The sequence below is a fragment of the Dermacentor variabilis genome, chromosome 5, assembly GCF_050947875.1.
Source record: "Dermacentor variabilis isolate Ectoservices chromosome 5, ASM5094787v1, whole genome shotgun sequence".
Taxonomy (NCBI): domain Eukaryota; kingdom Metazoa; phylum Arthropoda; class Arachnida; order Ixodida; family Ixodidae; genus Dermacentor; species Dermacentor variabilis.
The window spans coordinates 80,106,956-80,124,428 of NC_134572.1; the positions used below are offsets into that span (position 1 = coordinate 80,106,956).

Here is a 17,473-nt window from a genome sequence, read left to right on the forward strand (position 1 = left end):
ATTAGCGGAGGCGGCCAGCCAATGGCACAGAGCACTTACGAACGAAGAGCTCGGTGAATTGGACACGAGATTTACGTCCACGCCTGCTTCGCTAACACTCAACAGGTGCGGATATTGCTAGCATGTATATGCGCCCACGCGCGAGTGTTATAAGGTACTGCGGGCTGCTCAACTTCATTACCACGTGTAGCCCCTCTTGCAGCACAGATTAGCCTCGCAGGTAGACTTTATACCTGCAGGCGAGGGAAGTCTGACATCATTATCGACTCTAACACTATGTTGCGACATATGCAGACGAAGGAGCACCACCGCGATCGGGCTGCCTACACGGACCTTTTGTTTTTATTTTTTCAGCGAAGCTGTCTATGGCTAGGATCTGGCGGATGGCGTCCACGCGTAGACCAACAATTTTTCATACGTGGGCCGATCCCGAAGATAGTCGTATACCGGGCCAACCCGCGGCGCACGTGCAGTTTGCCATTGCGGGGCCCAATACACAGCTTCCCTATAGTCATCCTTCTTCACAGAGTGGAAAGGTCCTGATGTATTTTTTTCTTTAGTTTTTCGTTGTGGCTACCTATACGCACGCTCTTACGGCGAGTATGTAAGCATCAAAATGATCGTACAGACGTTTTGTGGCGCTTAAAGTTGGAAAGACGATCCCGCATCCCTGCACCTAAAATTGCACCACCGACGGCTTCTCAGACGTGTATCGCTGCCCTTCATATAGGCTGATGTTAACGCGTTCGGGTATTGCGGGCTTCTCCAATAGTTTCCTAAAGGATGGCGATATCATGCTCAAGTGTCGGCAATCTGTGAATTTGCTCTTTTTTTTCCATGTTAGCATTTCTTTCTTCAATATACTTCGTTTTTTGCGTCTCCACAATACCTAACCAACTGTTCAAACCATCGCAGCATACACGTAGGAAACAAGCGATGGAATTCTGCTCATAAAAGAGAGACTACACACCCCGTATCTAGCTTAACCCCCCCCCCCCCAAAAAAAAAAAAAAAAGTGCAGTGAAATGTAGCAGCGCCGACAGGACGCTTTGCGTGTTCTTTGCGGGGCAAAAGGGAAATGCGCCAACTTGTATATGAATGGCATGTACGTTACCTCAATTACAAACGTGAGATGCCCGTTTCGCATGTCATGTCGCCACGGAACTAGTTTCATGGCTGGATGGTACTACGAAGCAGCGCGGTGGTGGTGAAACGGCACAGCATGGTGGCGCGCCTATTACTGTAGCTATAATAAAATCTCTGTGCATCTACTGTTGCCGATATACGAGGGCAGATCAGTAAGTCTCTGCTCCGCCCCCCCCCTTTCTTTTGCTCCCCCCCTTTCTTTTGGCCAGATTACGACTGTAAATGTGAAGTCCACATATCCATTCCCAGCAATAAAGCTGTCCTGAACCGGGCCGACTTGCATGACAATGAACGTTCAGGGAGGCCGCGTGCGTCGCTGACTGACGATAACATTTCCCGCATGGATGCAATTGTGAAAGCGGATCAGCGTGTGGACCTCAAGGACATTTCCCAGGAGCTTGTAATTTCGTATGGGAGTTCTTAAATTAAAAAAGAAGTTAAATTATGGGGTTTTACGTGTCAAAACCACTTTCTGATTATGAGGCACGCCATAGTGGGGGACTCCACAAATTTGGACCACCTGGGGTTCTTTAACGTGCACCTAAATCCATTACACGGGTGTTTTCGCATTTAGCCCCCATCGATATGTGGCCGCCATGGCCGGGATTGGATCCCGCGAACTCGTGCTTAGTAGCCAAACACCATAGCCACTAAGCAACCACGGCGGGTTTGGGAGTGTTTACGACATCGTTCACGGGTCCTTAGGGAACAGGAAGGTTTCAGGTCGGTGGATGCCTAAGCAGTTGGATGACATGATTAAAGGCAAGCGAAGGATTGATTCACTGAATCATCTGCAACGGTACGTCGAGGAGGGTGAAAGTTTCCTGGACCGCATTGTTAGTGGAGATGAAACGCAGATTTCACGCCGGAATCGCAACAGCCGAGCATGGTGTGGAAACACCCCGGTTCGTCTGCCCTCTGTTGGGAAAGTGATGTTAACGGTCTTCTGGAATCGCCGAGAACTACTACTTCTGGATTTCATGCCACAAGGTGCAACCATCAATGCCGTAATGCGATCTCGATCGGGTGAGGCGGGTTAATTGGTACATGGATGTGACTCTTATCCGAGTCTCGAGCGGTTCTGATTAATACGGAGGCCAGGACGGCATTAAATAACTCCTGGCATACGGATTTTCTTCCCTTCATCCTTCCCTTTGTCAGCTCGGGGAATAAAAGGGGTGACGCTGTTCCGGAGAAGAGGGCAATTATGTCGACATGGGGGCGCCCGCTTGATCGCCTTTCACACCTGACAGGTCGACATCCAGGCTTACCGTAACAGACTTTTCTGGGATGAGGCAAATCATCTTGCCATGGGAACGTACGCCTGAATGTATCTCACACTTGACAGGTCGACCATAACAGCCGACAGTTATCGTTCCACACTGACACGTCTGCTGGCTGCCATCAGGCGAAAACGCCGAGGGATTCTCGATGTGGACACGCGGTTATCCTATACGACAAGTCGAGGTCACATGTAGCAGTCACAACCACCGACAAGGTACGGTCATTTCACTGGGAGAGTCTTGAACATCCACCATACCATCCGCGGACCTCGCCCCTTGTGGTTTCCACGTTTTCAGTCCGCTGAAAAAGTTCCTTACAGGACAGTGATTTACGTGCAACCATGAAGCCAAGACCAACGGTGATTCCGCAGTCACAGCGGCATCTGAAATTTAGTGCTGCGATCGGACAAATATCTGAACCGGTGCGGCGACTATGTGGAAAAATAGTGCAAAGTACGTAGAATAGTATTATATTTGTAATTACATACATGCACCTTCTTTTGGCTAATAAAAAATAGGGACAGAGGCTTTCTGATTCGCCCACGTATGATACAGCGATCGTGCATTACAGCCCCCCACGGCTTACAATCCACGAGGTTGCCGGTCTATTTCGTTGCCGCTGGTGCTATAGTTTAACTTCTTCAAATATCTTTTGACCGTACACCAGGGAATACAAGGAAATGGAAACAGAGAATTCAAGAGGTAGATATTATTCTTCAGGCAGAGAACGCGGAAACACTCTGCAATCATCGCCAACCGCTTTTTTTTTTTATTTAATTTTTGGTCCGCTATCACACTTCTTCCAAAGTGTTCTCCTTAAAGTTCGCAGGAACACTCGGTCTGGCGAAGGCGATGCATTCATATGACCGTAATGAAAAGAACCCATGAAGAAAACTGCGCAGCAGAAGACATTGGCTTCAACAATTCCCGTATTTCCCAATATGCTAATTTATAATGCTAACTTCATCTTTCTTTCATCAAAAGATGAAAGAAATAAGAAAGCCTCAAAATATTCGTAACGTCATTTGCATACCTATTGACCGAGAAGCCCACTCGCATTAATGGGAATATCCGCTTATATGGCAACTTTTGTAGTTTCAGAAGCAGCATGGAGTAAAAACTGCGAATGACTACCGCTACAAGACTGAGAACAGGAAAGTAGATACGCGGGTCTTAACACTGAATTCAAATGTTCACCTGCATGGCGATCGAGCAGGATCACCCGCGGCGCAGTACACGAAGGATGTATTGGAAGCAAGTAACGGATAAGGCGTGCCTACAGTCCGCATATGGAGCAATGGCGCTAAACTCCGCGGCTCTTCAACCGTCAACTCGCTCGCGCGCATGTAAGAAGGAGCTGTCGGTTCGTTTTTAGGAATGTCAAAGTGTGTGTGTGTGTGTGTGTGTGTGTGTGTGTGTGTGTGTGTGTGTGTGTGTGTGTGTGTGTGTGTGTGTGTGTGTGTGTGTGTGTGTGTGTGTGTGTGTGTGTGTCTGTCTGTGTGTGTGCGTGTGTGTGTGTGTGTGTGTGTGTTGCACTTCGAAGAGGCAGGCCGTGCGTGGGTGTTGCACCTCGCTTCTCGAAGAGGCAGGCCGCGTGTCGAGTGGGCTCCTGAGCAACACTTTGCAATGTGGTGAACGCGGTTTAAATCAGGGATCCGGGACGACAAAGAGGTGTGACGCAATGCTCACGCATTTCTCTCGCATTTACCGCTAAATCGCCCCTGAATTCCGTCTTTTCATCGGTCTTTCAGCACTTGTTCTTTCAGCACTTGTTCTTTGAGTGCGGCGGATTACGGCAACATTCTAAATTTTTTTTACGCATTTCTTTATCGTGTCCCGTTATGATTAATTAAATGCTACGTTCATGTACAATTAATGAGTTGGTCTAATCTCCTGCGTGATCTTGCATGCGGAAGGAGAAATCAAAAAATGCGTTCGCTAAAACGCATAAAGGATATATGTAAGGCGCGCATATACCGTATTTCGGTCAGCATCAGCACGCTGCGATCGAACTGTACTTTCTTCAAGGCTCTCCTATCCAGGGCCTCTGTTGCTCCCGATGATAAACGATTGTTTTTTATGCACGTAATTTACTACAGCCTACACTCTGATCACGGCAGCAGTTCAGGTGATTGATCGATATACGTCGTAACAGTAAGGCTTGCCTAAAGACATTTAACCGCCCACGAAAATCTTACACCAATTGATGTCACTGTTGGACCCGACAAGAAACTACAAAAACACGAAAACCAGTTTGCTGTTACTTATCCAGTTAACCAGTTACTTATAGCAAAAACATAGACGCTGCCCTTAAATATGGAAATGCGCACGTCAACATACGAGGCCGTGAAGAGAGCATTATTTCTTTTTTCCTGAAATGAAAATAAACAAAAGAGGTGCTTTTTGATAGACCTATGATGGTGACGACTACATCTTTTCACATAAAAGTAACAATAATAAATATATTATAAGTTGAGAAGCACTAAGTTCTACGTTCGAAATGTATGGAGCAGAGTTTTCTAGAAACCATAAAGTTCGCACACAGTCCTGCGCACACAGGAACACGATATGAAGTGACTGTACAATAATTTCATATGAACACTTTTTTTTTTTTCGGCGTCGATTTCCTACCACCGGGGCGCTGTGTTGGATTCAGTGTTCGCACAGTCCGGGTATGCATCAATACATATTGGTTCTACGCCGTCCCGTTCTGACGGGCATAATACCTACAGGGATCCCTCCCCAAAAGAACGAATAAGCTTTGCATCGGAATGTCCGCCGACGCGCATGCCCGCTCGACGCCTGCCGATCGCCTGTATACAGACGATCGGCAGGCTTTGATACAAGTTTCAATGAGCGTCCTCCATGTGTAGAAAAGTTGCTTGGGTCATGGAGCAAAGCGTCATTACTAAGATCTGGTCTAACGGTCTTATTAAACTTCCTTAATGAAAGCAACATCGTATCCATGTACTAACGCTTATAGCATCATTTTTTTTTGTCTGCGCGTGTTTTCTTTTTCATTATTATGCGAGTGATTTGTGTTCAGTTGCAGAAACTACAGAACCTGCCATGTCGCGTCCCCTCCACCGATACATTTACTGATTAGGCACGTTTGCGAAATGTGCTTTTGTTGCCGGAAAGTTCATCGTATCACCTCACGTCACCTGTCAACGTTTCCAATTTCATCTAAGTCTTTCACACTCACGTGAGGTCGCCACAAGCACTGCTTGCTCTCGCCTGCCCCTTCCGGCAGTCATGGGGAGCACGACCCTCCGCCAATTACATCTACGCTATTTCAGCATACGAACCAAGTTATGAAAATCTACCCTGCATTTATACTCGTTTCCAACCGATAAAGCATAAGCGCCATCATCTTTCAAGAAATTTCGACTCATTAATTCCACCCGAACAGAGTAATATTGCCATCACTGGCACAGACAAGGCAAATATCGGTGACAGCTTCCGCAGAACCTCTGTATAAATAATTAGGCGTCCGTGATCTTCCGTTACAGGTATTATATGCGCATCACGAAACCCGCTTTCTTTTTTTACTTCCATGGGCGTTTCAGAGACCGCGAGAGCAAGGCCCCCTGGAAACAACACCAAACGTAATCTATACCACGCCAGCAACACAACCGCAGCTTGAGCACAGGCTTTCCAGAGGCCTACTGTCCTCGTGTGCCACGAAAACGTGCTGAGGAGGCGGCAGAAGTCCGGCTTCACGAATCCCTCCTGTTCGCCCCGTCAAGTGAAACCCACGCAGTCACGTGAGTATACAAATTCCGTTCTTTCAATCTCGCTTTTGTTTTTTATTCCTCGATTATAGTAAATCTGGCTACCGTATTATTTAGAAAGAGAAATAGTGTTTGAAATTAGAGCGCATCGCAAGTTGAATTCTGGCCAGCAAATCGCTCTTTAATCGTCATGTTCTGCGCATTGCGTTGATAATACTGCTGTTATAAAGACTTCTCCAGCTTCTGCGAATCCACTCGCGGGACTGTAACGAGCTCGCTTTGCTGTAAATGGAGCTCTTCAATAACCCAGTGTCGAAACAACACGATACGGTCTCTGCGCTCTGATAAACACCACGACCTAGTGCATTTCGCGTCTACGGGCTATGTGCGTGCTTGTACGTCACTTCTGCGTAGTCTGAGGCGTCCGTCGCACTTTTACGATGTCGGCCGACGGCGACCAATATTTCGAGAACGGCGCCATGCTTTTAATCACACGTTTTTTTTTTCTTTTGCGACTAAAACCTTAGTAGGCACATAATAGACGTTCAGAGAGATTATCAGGAGCGTTATCTAAAGCTACAGTATGGGCCTCAACATATGCATTCAATGTTTCCCAAAACATTCTGCTTTGAGCCCTTAGTGCGCAAGTTTTCAAAGAAAGGGAGCCTATAGAAAGGAGCGGGCAGTGCATGCACTGTCCCTTACAGCTCGTTCCTCTGAAAACTTTCGCCCTGCAAACTCAAAGCGCCAGAGTACTGTATCAGGGCCACTTGGTGCATCGCTGAATCAGGAATGGGCGACGGTTCCAAGTGCCCTGCGCGTGCGTGTGTCTTTCGATTCCTCGTCCCGTCTTCTGAGCCGTTCGTTACTGGTTCAAGGCGGAGTGCAACATCGGTCTGCTCAATTCCCGAACAACGCAGAGACCGGGCATCCCGTGCCGATGGTTCCAAGGGGCGGCGCGTTCGCGGTGCTGGCACTCGCACTGTGCGCCTGCAGCTCCAGCCTACGCACGACGACGGCCGCCGCCAGCCCGGGCGGCGTGCCGGCGGCTGCCATGGCCATGAGACTGGGCCCCGCCGCCGAAGTGCGGCGGCCAGCGGACACCGGCGGCGGCGGGGCGTCCAACTCTGCCAGCAAGCGCTACGAGTCGCACATGCCCGTGCTCCTGTCGGCGCTGCATGCGCCCGACAGCGCACACCAGCCCATGATGCTCGTCGATCTGTCCGCGCTGCACCACCACCAGGAGCCTGCGGTGGGCTTCCAGCCGGACGACTACTACGGATCCTCCTCTTCGTCGAACTCCATGGCGTCAGCCGACTACGGCGACACCTGGGAGGACAATAGCCTCGGCGCCGACGACAGGCTCTACAGGTCCGAGCGAGCGCGATGCGTGCGACGAGATTTGCTCCACTGTAATTTGTCCACGTTCCCCTACTACTAATTCTTCAAACCTTGTTTTTTATGTGCGATGTCATTGTGGGGCTGCGAAACGTGTAGGTGACCTTGCGCAGATCGTATTGCGCGTAAGATAAGGCACTCACAAATCGCTCTCTACGTCGTAACGAAGGGACCCTTCCAGGGACAGATCCATGGGCGCTGTTATATAAACGCGAGAGCGCTAAGGGTACCGTGTCGGCGGCGTTGTCCGTTAGATGAAAATAAACCTGAAACAAGCAGGCCCTCCGCGTGACGCATAGGCGTTACTGAACTAAGTGAATTTCTCAAAGTAAAATGCGCCAGAAAATTCCTCAAGTACGACTTATACACAATTTACAGATATGATAGCCCCGGATTGGAATTTGAATATACGAGAAAACATCATTCTGTTACGCGGAAACTCAAACACGATCCCCGTTTCGAGCTGCCGTTTTAGGTCTGTCTTAATAGGAGCGGCGCACCCCACTCGGTTCCTTGCAACCCCATCCAGATAATGCTCGCATCCGCGGCAGCGGTGGCGCCCACCATAGGGGAAGGGAAAGGAGAAAAAAGAGAACCAGAAAGCTCGCCTTTGTGTGTAACGTTGGTTGCCAGCGTTTCCTGGAAAACATTACGAATACATAAGCAACAGTTGCCGGGAAGCGTGAGAAGCAGTCAGGGATCGTTGAATGTTATCGCCTTCCACTCTTAACGGCGAAACTTAAGCATCATCCAGTTTTTGAATGCTTGATAGAAGCGAACGCGCGTTTGAAGGAAAAGGCCGGGTTTCCACTTCGCTTTACTGAAAACTTTTAATATCTTCTCCATGTAGTGATTACAATGATTCAATCTAGTGAACTTTTTCTGGGGTTGGGGTCACACATTTGACCAGGGAGGCGGCTGGGCATGCGGATGCTGGCGCACGCCGTCTTATGCCAAGTATCGTGGTACACGGAAATTCGGAGGGAGGAGGGGCACGTGCCAGGTGTGCCATCCCCGTGGCTATGCTCCTGATTCCATTAGCGTTTTATTAAAATCACAGGCCACCAATGTAAGCCTTTACGGCCAACAACAGCTACAGCCAACAGAGCATACATCCATGTCCATGTATCAACCACCAACCATAATATACAACCAAGTATACAACCATAATAAGCAATGTTCTGCAAAGACATCCAAACATTCTCTCCTGCTGAAGCCCTAGCATGATGTCGAAAGAGCAAAACCCGCAAATACGACAAACAGGTGCTAGAAATTTGCCGCGCCTTATTATTATTGTTATTTTCGCAGACGACACCAGCCTCACGAGGAGATGCATAACGACATTGGCGACAGCGACCAGCTGCTGATGCCGTTCCTGCCGGAGAACACAGTGGGCCTACACTACACCGGCTTCCCGTTCATCGAGGACGCGCTCCACCTGCAGCGACAGAGCAGCCGCGAGGACGCCTTCAGCGACTACTTGCGCGCGCTCATTGCCAGCCGAGACCGGAAGCGCAGCGTCTTCCTCTCGCAGAGCTGGCAGCCCGGAGGCCACCCGGGTCCTTCCGTGCCACGAAGGCTGCACCAAACGCCGCCGCCGCAGCAGCAGCAGCAGCAGCAGCCCCGGCGAGTGTCTCAAGTGCACGCATCCACATCACCTGAACTGATGGGCCTCACAGACAGCAAGAGCAGCGAACGGGAACTGCCCGTTCACCACCGCCACCATCCGGCCGTGCCGTTCATCTTCTCGTCCAAAGGCTGGCACCCCGGAGGTCGCAAGCGTAATTTCTTCTTCTCGCGAGGATGGGGTCCCAGTGGAAGACCGCTCACGCTGCGCGCCGACTACTTTAAGAAAAAGCCGCCCGCTGCGCACACTGGCGGCGGAGAGGATGCGAGCGGCAACGAGGCGTCGTCGTTGGGGCTCTCCGAGGACCGAGGCGTCATGGGCGGTGGTCACGGCAACTCGGACTCATCGCCCACTGTGAAGGCGACCGCCACGCGGCATGGGCATCGACCATGCCGCACTAATTGCTGGCGCATACCACACCTGTTCGGGCCCTACTGGTAGAAAGGAATGACCGTTTTGCCGCGCGGGCACCGGTCTCCTGGCAGCCTGTTCGCGGGGACGATGCTGACAATAAAGATGCCATGGCGAATGGCTCGCGGAAAGCGGCGTCGAGACAAAACGGCGGCTGATGTTCAGGTTTACAATCGGTACTTTACGCGAAATGGCTGTGAAACTCTGAAGCGCTGAACTGTATGCCAAACGTGACAGGTGATTTCAGAATGCTGCCATCAACAATAAGATGAGCAGAGCACCGGTAAGAAACTACTGTTGGGGTACCATGGAACATCAGCAACATGAATCACTGACATGCGCTAAATGGCAACACACTAATGAGAATCGGGGAATGAGTTTTCAGCATCCTTAAAAAATGGGCCTCCCTGGCCACCTTGTGAAAGGTGCATCAGGTGCAATAGGTGTATCACTATGAAACTAGGAGTACAGCTTCGTTTGAAATAATCAAGAAATGCATCTATCCAGTTTATATTTTTATGTTGAAACTACAGTTAAAAGTATTGATTTGGGCTAGACAAAAAAAAAAATACTTCATAAGAAGCTAGTCAAAGAAATGAAGAAGATATGCAGATTTAGCTTACAGTAAAAACCTTTTTTTTTCACAGTAGTGTGCAGCTAGCCCTCTCGGATCTGGAAACAAGTTTATCATGCCTTTAAGGATTAAAATCCATACTTCACCCTAATTTAGGCCATTCGAGAAACCCTAATTCAGGACATTAGGCCTCTGAAAGTTCAGCTATATTGTAACAAAAATTGACTTTCCTAAATTCAAAGCAATACATGATGAACAGTCCATTAAGACAACCACTCAACAAAAATAATGGTAGCTCTCTTCATTTTGAGCATAATTAACACCTGGTATACAACATGCCATAAGCCATAACCATGTGACAGTTCATCCAGAGGAGTCGCCATTCAAAGAATATGTGCCCTAGTTCAATGATACTATACCACAGAGTTGGGGCACTTTAGAAATTAATGGCCAAAAGTTCATGAGCAATCAAATGCCTCGCAACAAAGACCAAGGTCATGCAGTGGAACAAGGAGGAACCTCGGGATGTTCAAGACAGTGCTTACAAATGACTCCTACCCTTTAGTGTCTCATAATGTGATGTTATCGAATGCAGAGAGCTCAAAAACATGCCCACCACTAGAGCAATGAGGCCAGTTCTCAAAAATAACAGCAAGAATGCTGCTGCAAGCACATACATTTACAAGCCCTTAGGTATTCATGCTTTTCTCAATATTTCTTGCTCTGTCTCTCTACCTCTTGAATCTACACTTCCATTATCCCTAATGTGTTGATTAGCACAGACTTTGTGCTCCATGTCGTCAATGTTACATGAAGCTGTAATAAAGTATGATTCACCGTTTTAAAGCAACAAAAGGTGCCTTTGTTTTGGGTGATCACACGAGCTGCTGCCAATGCGATCACTTTTTGTGCAATGGCAAGGTGAGTCATGAAACAAATTCAGATAGGATCAAATGATCAAAGGGAAATGTTGGCAAGGTGAGTCATGAAACAAATTCAGATAGGATCAAATGATCAAAGGGAAATGTTAACAAGCACATTTGTGATGATGAAATAAAGAAACATAAGCTCTTTACAGGACAAGCATGTGCCCACTAATAAATATAACTTGGTGGAAGCAACAATAGCAACAATATCAATGGTCATCATGTTGAATGACATGCCCCACAATCAGTTTCAATTTATATAAGGTGTCATCTTCTATTCTGAAACAACTAGCAACAATCATGATCGGTGAAGAACTTACACAGGTGTATTGTGTTCAATTAGGTATGATGGAGGACTTGCTTCTTTTTCTTTTTCTTTAAAGCAGCAACAAGAACCTCGATAAAAGAGGACTCGAATACTACAAGCCTGCCCTGCACTACAGTATAAATGCCTACTTTAAGAGAGGCACAAAGTAGGTATGATGTTGAACATCAAGCAAAATCGATGCCAAGGATGCCAGCCAACCAGCAAATTCGACTCAACACATGGATACGATACTGTTACGATGTCTATACTGGTGAATCAAGATACCATGAATTGGTCGCTTCACCTGAAGAGCAAAACACTGAAAGAGATAGCAAGGTATAGCGTTGCACTTGAACTCCTTCGAAGGTGTTCCAACTATACATGGGTGCACCAAAATTCCTGGCACCCTTGTAAGCTTTAATGGGTCATGTGGGACACGTAATTGCATCGCAAAGGTGCCACTGTGCTTCCCGTAAAGAGTGCCACCAATAAAATTAGATAATTTTCAGATTGTGAGCACTAATACTGCATTGCACTTTTTAAGTCTGAGAAGATTTAAGATAAAAGGCATGTACTCTGAAGGAATTGTTTCATTGCGTTTGCTTGTCTGCTGTAATTCTAAACAATTATGACGAATAATTCAGTCAAGAACATAAGACCTGGGCCGCTATCTTGTATGCGTTTGAAAAGCTGATATCCAATTTTTTCTCATGCAATTGTCGAGGCTGCACCAATATGGTGGCCTAGGCCAATTAGGCTAATCGGGTCAGGCGAATCCGAACATCGGCTTTTCAAACACGTACAAAATGATGGCCTTGGTTTGCCCAACGTTGGTGGTCTAATAGTATAGCATCTACCTTGGATGCACGGCCTAAATACATAGCATACATACTGTACACATAAATCTATACAGAAAGTTGCAGTGTTTACAACAATTCGCCTGGAGTGTCCATATAGTTGCTATCACAATAACATAAACAGACAATTGAATGCTTGGTCACCATAAGTAAGTCACCACCATGAAGCAAAAGGGTGTTTCAGTTCTTCAACTAACGAAATATATTACGGCTCGAATGCTGTACCAAACAATTACTTTCAAAACTGTTAAAAAATTTTCAGGTAATGTGACCACTGATCTTATACCCCACCACACGGGCACAGAAAATGACTAACTGGCTAATGCCTTAAACTTTAATGTCATTCGCGGGGTGCCACATGGACACGCTTAATGGCATTAAAGCTTAATGCCATTCGCGACGTAGTCCGTTCTCGTAACTCACTTAGCCATCAAATGCATACTCTCGATCCCAGTGTCTCCACATTCTGGTGAGACTAAACGGATTCTTAGTGAATAACAATTAATATATTCTTCACTTCCCTTAAAAAATTGCTCCTTCTCATGGCGTAGTGCGTTCTTACGATTATTACAACTCACTTGGCCGTCAAATGCCTACTCTCATTTACAATGTCCCCGCCGTGGCCGTAGTGACCATATTCTCATGATATTAAGCAATCTTGTAGATAAAAACAACTAATATATCCTTCATTTTTATAAAAGGAGCTCTTTATTTTCGTAGAGATCAGCAGGCAATCTTGCCGCTACTCACGGCTATAGAGCACTAATCATGAGAGCGTTAGCCAGGAGAAGCCGTTCGATTGCACGGTGGCGGATCCTTGCCTTGTTGGCCTCATACTGAAGCCTTCGAATTTCTCAACGATGCTCGACTCGAACAAGCACATACGCTAGAACAAACTGGAGTACACGGTCAAATTCTTCAGGATAGCTGCTTGAGAGCTTTGAAGCTGCGAGCACTATTTTTCCAATTTAAATGCTTTGGCTACGCTATGGATTGGCCGTCGAGCTAGCTTTGGCTTCAAACAGTTTACGGCTGGGTGCAACAACTACATTCCTGAAGTAAACTACATACAATATGCCGATTATGTTTCTCACGCCATTTCTTGAACATCTGCTACCTAGATAACTGTATTTTAATTGTATTACGATTGGCAAGTAAACTTAACTGTGTCACTGCAGCTATCACCATCGCAATGTTTAATGTCACTAAGTATGCCCGTGTAGCAGCGATCGAAATACAATTACATTAAGAAACTTAAGGTCTTAAACATTTAATGGCATTAACCTTGCCCGTGTGGCACGGGTATTAGCATTAAATGCCCCTGAATTAAGAAACTCAATGCAAGTTCAGAATGAATTAAGAGCTAAGTACTACTGCTATTTGCATATGACTGAAGGGAATCCACTCTAAAGTGGCCACTGTAAATGATTATAGCACTTAGATTGCTCATAGCACTCTGTAGTAGGTCCTGTGGCTTCCCTACAAAACATAATGGCTGAAATTTGGTACCTAATGTGACGTCAGCAACTAGGTACAGATAAGTTTGAGGGGAATTAGGTGCAGAGCGTATTGGTTGTTCTATAGAATTATTAGATACTATACTATGTTTGTGCAGTCCTCAACATTCCACTGAACACACTTTAAAATAGCCTGTACTGTCATGTTTTAGAAGTGTTGCAAACTGTGCAAGGACTAACTTTTACTATCGCTGAGACAGTGGCTTTACTTTTCTCAATTGGCAGCAGTATGGTGCATTTTGTACAACCTAAAGTACAAAATGTATCAACATAAAGCTATGGCTGAGACTCAAATTGACTGCCAACGCTCACTGATACTTATTTCACAGAAAGAAAACCATGGAGGTTCTCATCATTTAAGGTTATAGATGTGGTTTATGCAGTAAATATATATATTCAATACATTGTCCAAAGTGGTAGGTTGCAGCTATTACACAAGTCTGTATGGGATAATGTGAGGGCTAGTCTTCCGAAGTCTCAAAGAAAACAAAATGTGTTTCACCTAAACTGTGAAACAGCAATGGCAAAAGGGAGTGCCTCTGTGATTTTCCCTGTCTTTCTCACTGGTATAACTTCATGTCTCAAGAAGAGCTATTGAGATAGTGAACCATGCCTTTTTACTCCGTAATATTTTTTAATGCTACAGTTTTGTAACCTTTCTTGCCTACAAATAATCTTTCCGTCTGGCCTGAAGAAGGTGCCATCAGTCGCTCCTTTTCTTTGGAAATACTTGTGCTTGGCTCTAACGATTATTGCGTCTGATGTTGAGCTGCATGGTAAACCTGCCTCAAGTTACCTCAGTGGTGCGGTACACTGGCCAAGACATCACTCCAGTTGTATTGTGAAGTGTGTGTCAGCCTGTCAATCAAATTTCAAGAATTTACATTAATGGACACACACAAAAGTTAATAAACCTTCAGAAGTGGTGGCAGCTTTGTCATGCATCCCCTCCCTGACACATCTGGACAACATCCCTGGTTGCTTTGATGTATTAGTGATCCACCAAACCAAAATTCGCCAAAACTATGCGTGCCATGCACACTTGCAAAGACACACTTCTGAGCCACCGGCAAAGTGCCACATAAAGGCTGTCACTGGTATTGTTCAGCATCTGCCATATCTGTATTGTCGTGTGCAATTTTCGATGAGCCCCGCCCTCGGTTCCTTGAAACAAATGTGGTCGCCAAGATGATGACATTATGCTTAGTTTTTGCTCCTTCTGTGTATCCTCAAAGAACTGCAATGGTTTCACTAGAAGAGTCAAAAACATTGATGGGGCCCAATGAGAGGTGTCTCTTGCTAAGGACATGGGAGTGTTCTGTCTAAGTTGCAAAGATGTGAGTGAGAGTAGAGGTTACTGATGGGTCAGAATGAAGCCCCACATATAGACTATCAGGCATAAAAGAGGCCGCTGAATGCAGAGGCAACAAAAGAGCATACGCAAGTACCACTTACCATTTATCTCCCGCATGGCCTTGATGAAGTCCTGTGGGTCCTTGAAGCTAACGAAGCCGTAGCCTTTGCTCTTGTTGCTTCGCTTGTCCCGAACCACTTTGGCCTTGAGGAAAGACGGGAACTTGCCAAAGACCCTAATCAAGACTTCGTCCGTTACGTCATTGCCAAGGTCCCCGCAGAATAGTCGGAAGTCATCTACAGCAGACACCATGCAAGAGAAGCAATGCATGCGAAGAAACGTCACAACTAGTACCAAAGAAACGTCACAACCTATGCAACAAAGCCTTCCTAATTAAAACAGAAGAGCATTAATTATATGAAGACAGCATGGGAAAAAGAAAAGGCATGCTGAATACCACTCTTGAAAGCTTACTTTGATAATGTTTATTAAAGGGGCTGTTAAATGCTTGGCTATGCTTTCAAACACGCAAATTCTCCAGTCTTTTGTCGCCTCCGTTTCTGCTGTGATGCTTGCGTTGGATCGGTGAGAATAAAAGCCACCAATTGGATAGTTCTATTGTGTACATTAAAGTTATCAGCAGGTACTACACAGTTACACATGACGTATCTAAGTATCCCAGGCTTTCTGTGCACTGCACAAGAAACTAGCTGTACTATCCAGGAGGCTTTTGATGTCAAGATGACAAAGACATGCCAGAACAAGAAAAACAGCATTGACAAAATGCACTTATTCGCAGGAGCAAAAATATTCAGCTATTGGTCACAATGATAACGTCACTTTGTGCATTTTTCTGCGTATAACCAGCCACCAATAACTCACCATTTTCGCGGCACGACATTACAGAACTTAGTGATGAGCCTTGGCCTTTAGCTTGGGTTAGTCCTAAAAGCAATTCATGGGAGTGAAAAATTTTGTTTGAAATAACTGTTGCGTTGTTCTCGGAGTTTAGATTCGCAAGAGCTTTTCTCTATTCAAATACACAGGACGTTGCCAGGACTAACAGAGCAGTTTAATTTATCCCTCAGTTTGAATTAAGAGATTTGAAATTATCAGGATTTCACTGTACTACAGAAATAATCATTTCTTTTTTACTCTCCCTACCTGTCATCAACTCCTTCCTCAGCACCTTGGTGTTAAAGTCCTTTTTGATACCAAGTTGCCACCTACTATAAAGGGACTGTCTACTGCTCATAACATGTAATTGTAATGCGAACACAGTGCGTTATCGACAGAAACAAGCGTGCTTTTATTCTGTAAACAAGGAATCACATTTTTAACTTGGCTCTGAAAGTGCAGCAAAAATTACAAGTGGTGTCAGTGAAACAGTGTAGACCAAAATGTGTACTGTCACAACTAAAACCCTCACAGGGAGAGTTATCTTGCTTAGACACATTGATGTATCTCTTATAATTGTATGTTATGCGCTTCTGCTAACTTTTCTTTGCGTGAAAGAGTAATTTCTTTCTTACTTCTAGTTAGTGCATGTTGAAAAGTGGGGCTGCCTTCATTAAGATGAATTAAGTGGTGCATCAATGATATGAATGGGTCCTTAAGTGTGCCCTCTCGACATGGAGACATGGAGCAGACCTAGTAGCATTGTGGGAGTTGTGAGAAGATAGCTGTCATTTCCAGGATCTCAAAAATTTCTTGTGCCTTTAATGCTTGCCCGCATCTTCACAACACCAGCGTAGGCATTCCTCACCACAATGTTCCCATTAGATCGTCCCACAAATGGCTTAAATATTGGCAGCAGCGCCAGCTGAAAGACAGATCGTGCCTGTAGAAAACATATGATATGTGATAGGTGACTAAGAAACAGAACTAATGACTTATGCAGCTGATTACGTACAGGGCACAGCTATCAGGGTCATAAGTTCAGTGTTTAAAAAACTAACCATTCCTGCAGAAACCCTACCCCCTTGAAGTTTCTCACTTTTAGCAGTGTGGCATTGCCATTGCATCCAGTGATCAGTGCTGTGGACATCCTGTTTTAGGATGACACCATACAGGTAGAAGAAATCTGTTTTAAAAGTTGCTATTAGCTTTTCAAAGGAAGCACAGCATGTTTGGACACATTGAATAGTATTTTTTCTATTCTCTACCACGTAGGATATCCTTCAAAAACCGTGGACGGTCCCTTTAAGGCTTACTCCATTTTCTTTACCACGAAAATCAACCAGTATCATGTTTCTGCTAATTCATTTTTACCTCTCCTTATTCTACAACCGTCATATTGCCCTCTTGAACCTTGGCTACAATAATTGTAACCTTGACAA

General features: G+C 45.8%; 2 protein-coding genes across 3 annotated transcripts in view; one reads left to right on the forward strand and one right to left on the reverse strand.

The window, feature by feature from the left end:
- LOC142582858 (uncharacterized) overlaps positions 1–11,018 on the forward strand; it is a 51,616-nt gene extending 40,598 nt beyond the window's left edge. Inside the window, exons 2-4 of the mRNA XM_075692943.1 lie at positions 5,999–6,196; positions 7,084–7,534; positions 8,870–11,018. Of these exons, the coding sequence (XP_075549058.1) occupies positions 7,104–7,534; positions 8,870–9,629 (1,191 nt within the window). The 5' untranslated portion in view covers positions 5,999–6,196; positions 7,084–7,103 and the 3' untranslated portion in view covers positions 9,630–11,018. The remainder of the gene's footprint in view (positions 1–5,998; positions 6,197–7,083; positions 7,535–8,869) is intronic.
- Positions 1–17,473, reverse strand: part of LOC142582860 (uncharacterized) — a 147,771-nt gene that overhangs the window by 115,585 nt on the left and 14,713 nt on the right. For both annotated transcript variants that reach the window (XM_075692946.1, XM_075692947.1), the window contains exon 4: positions 15,236–15,430. In XM_075692946.1, the coding sequence (XP_075549061.1) occupies positions 15,236–15,430 (195 nt within the window). The remainder of the gene's footprint in view (positions 1–15,235; positions 15,431–17,473) is intronic.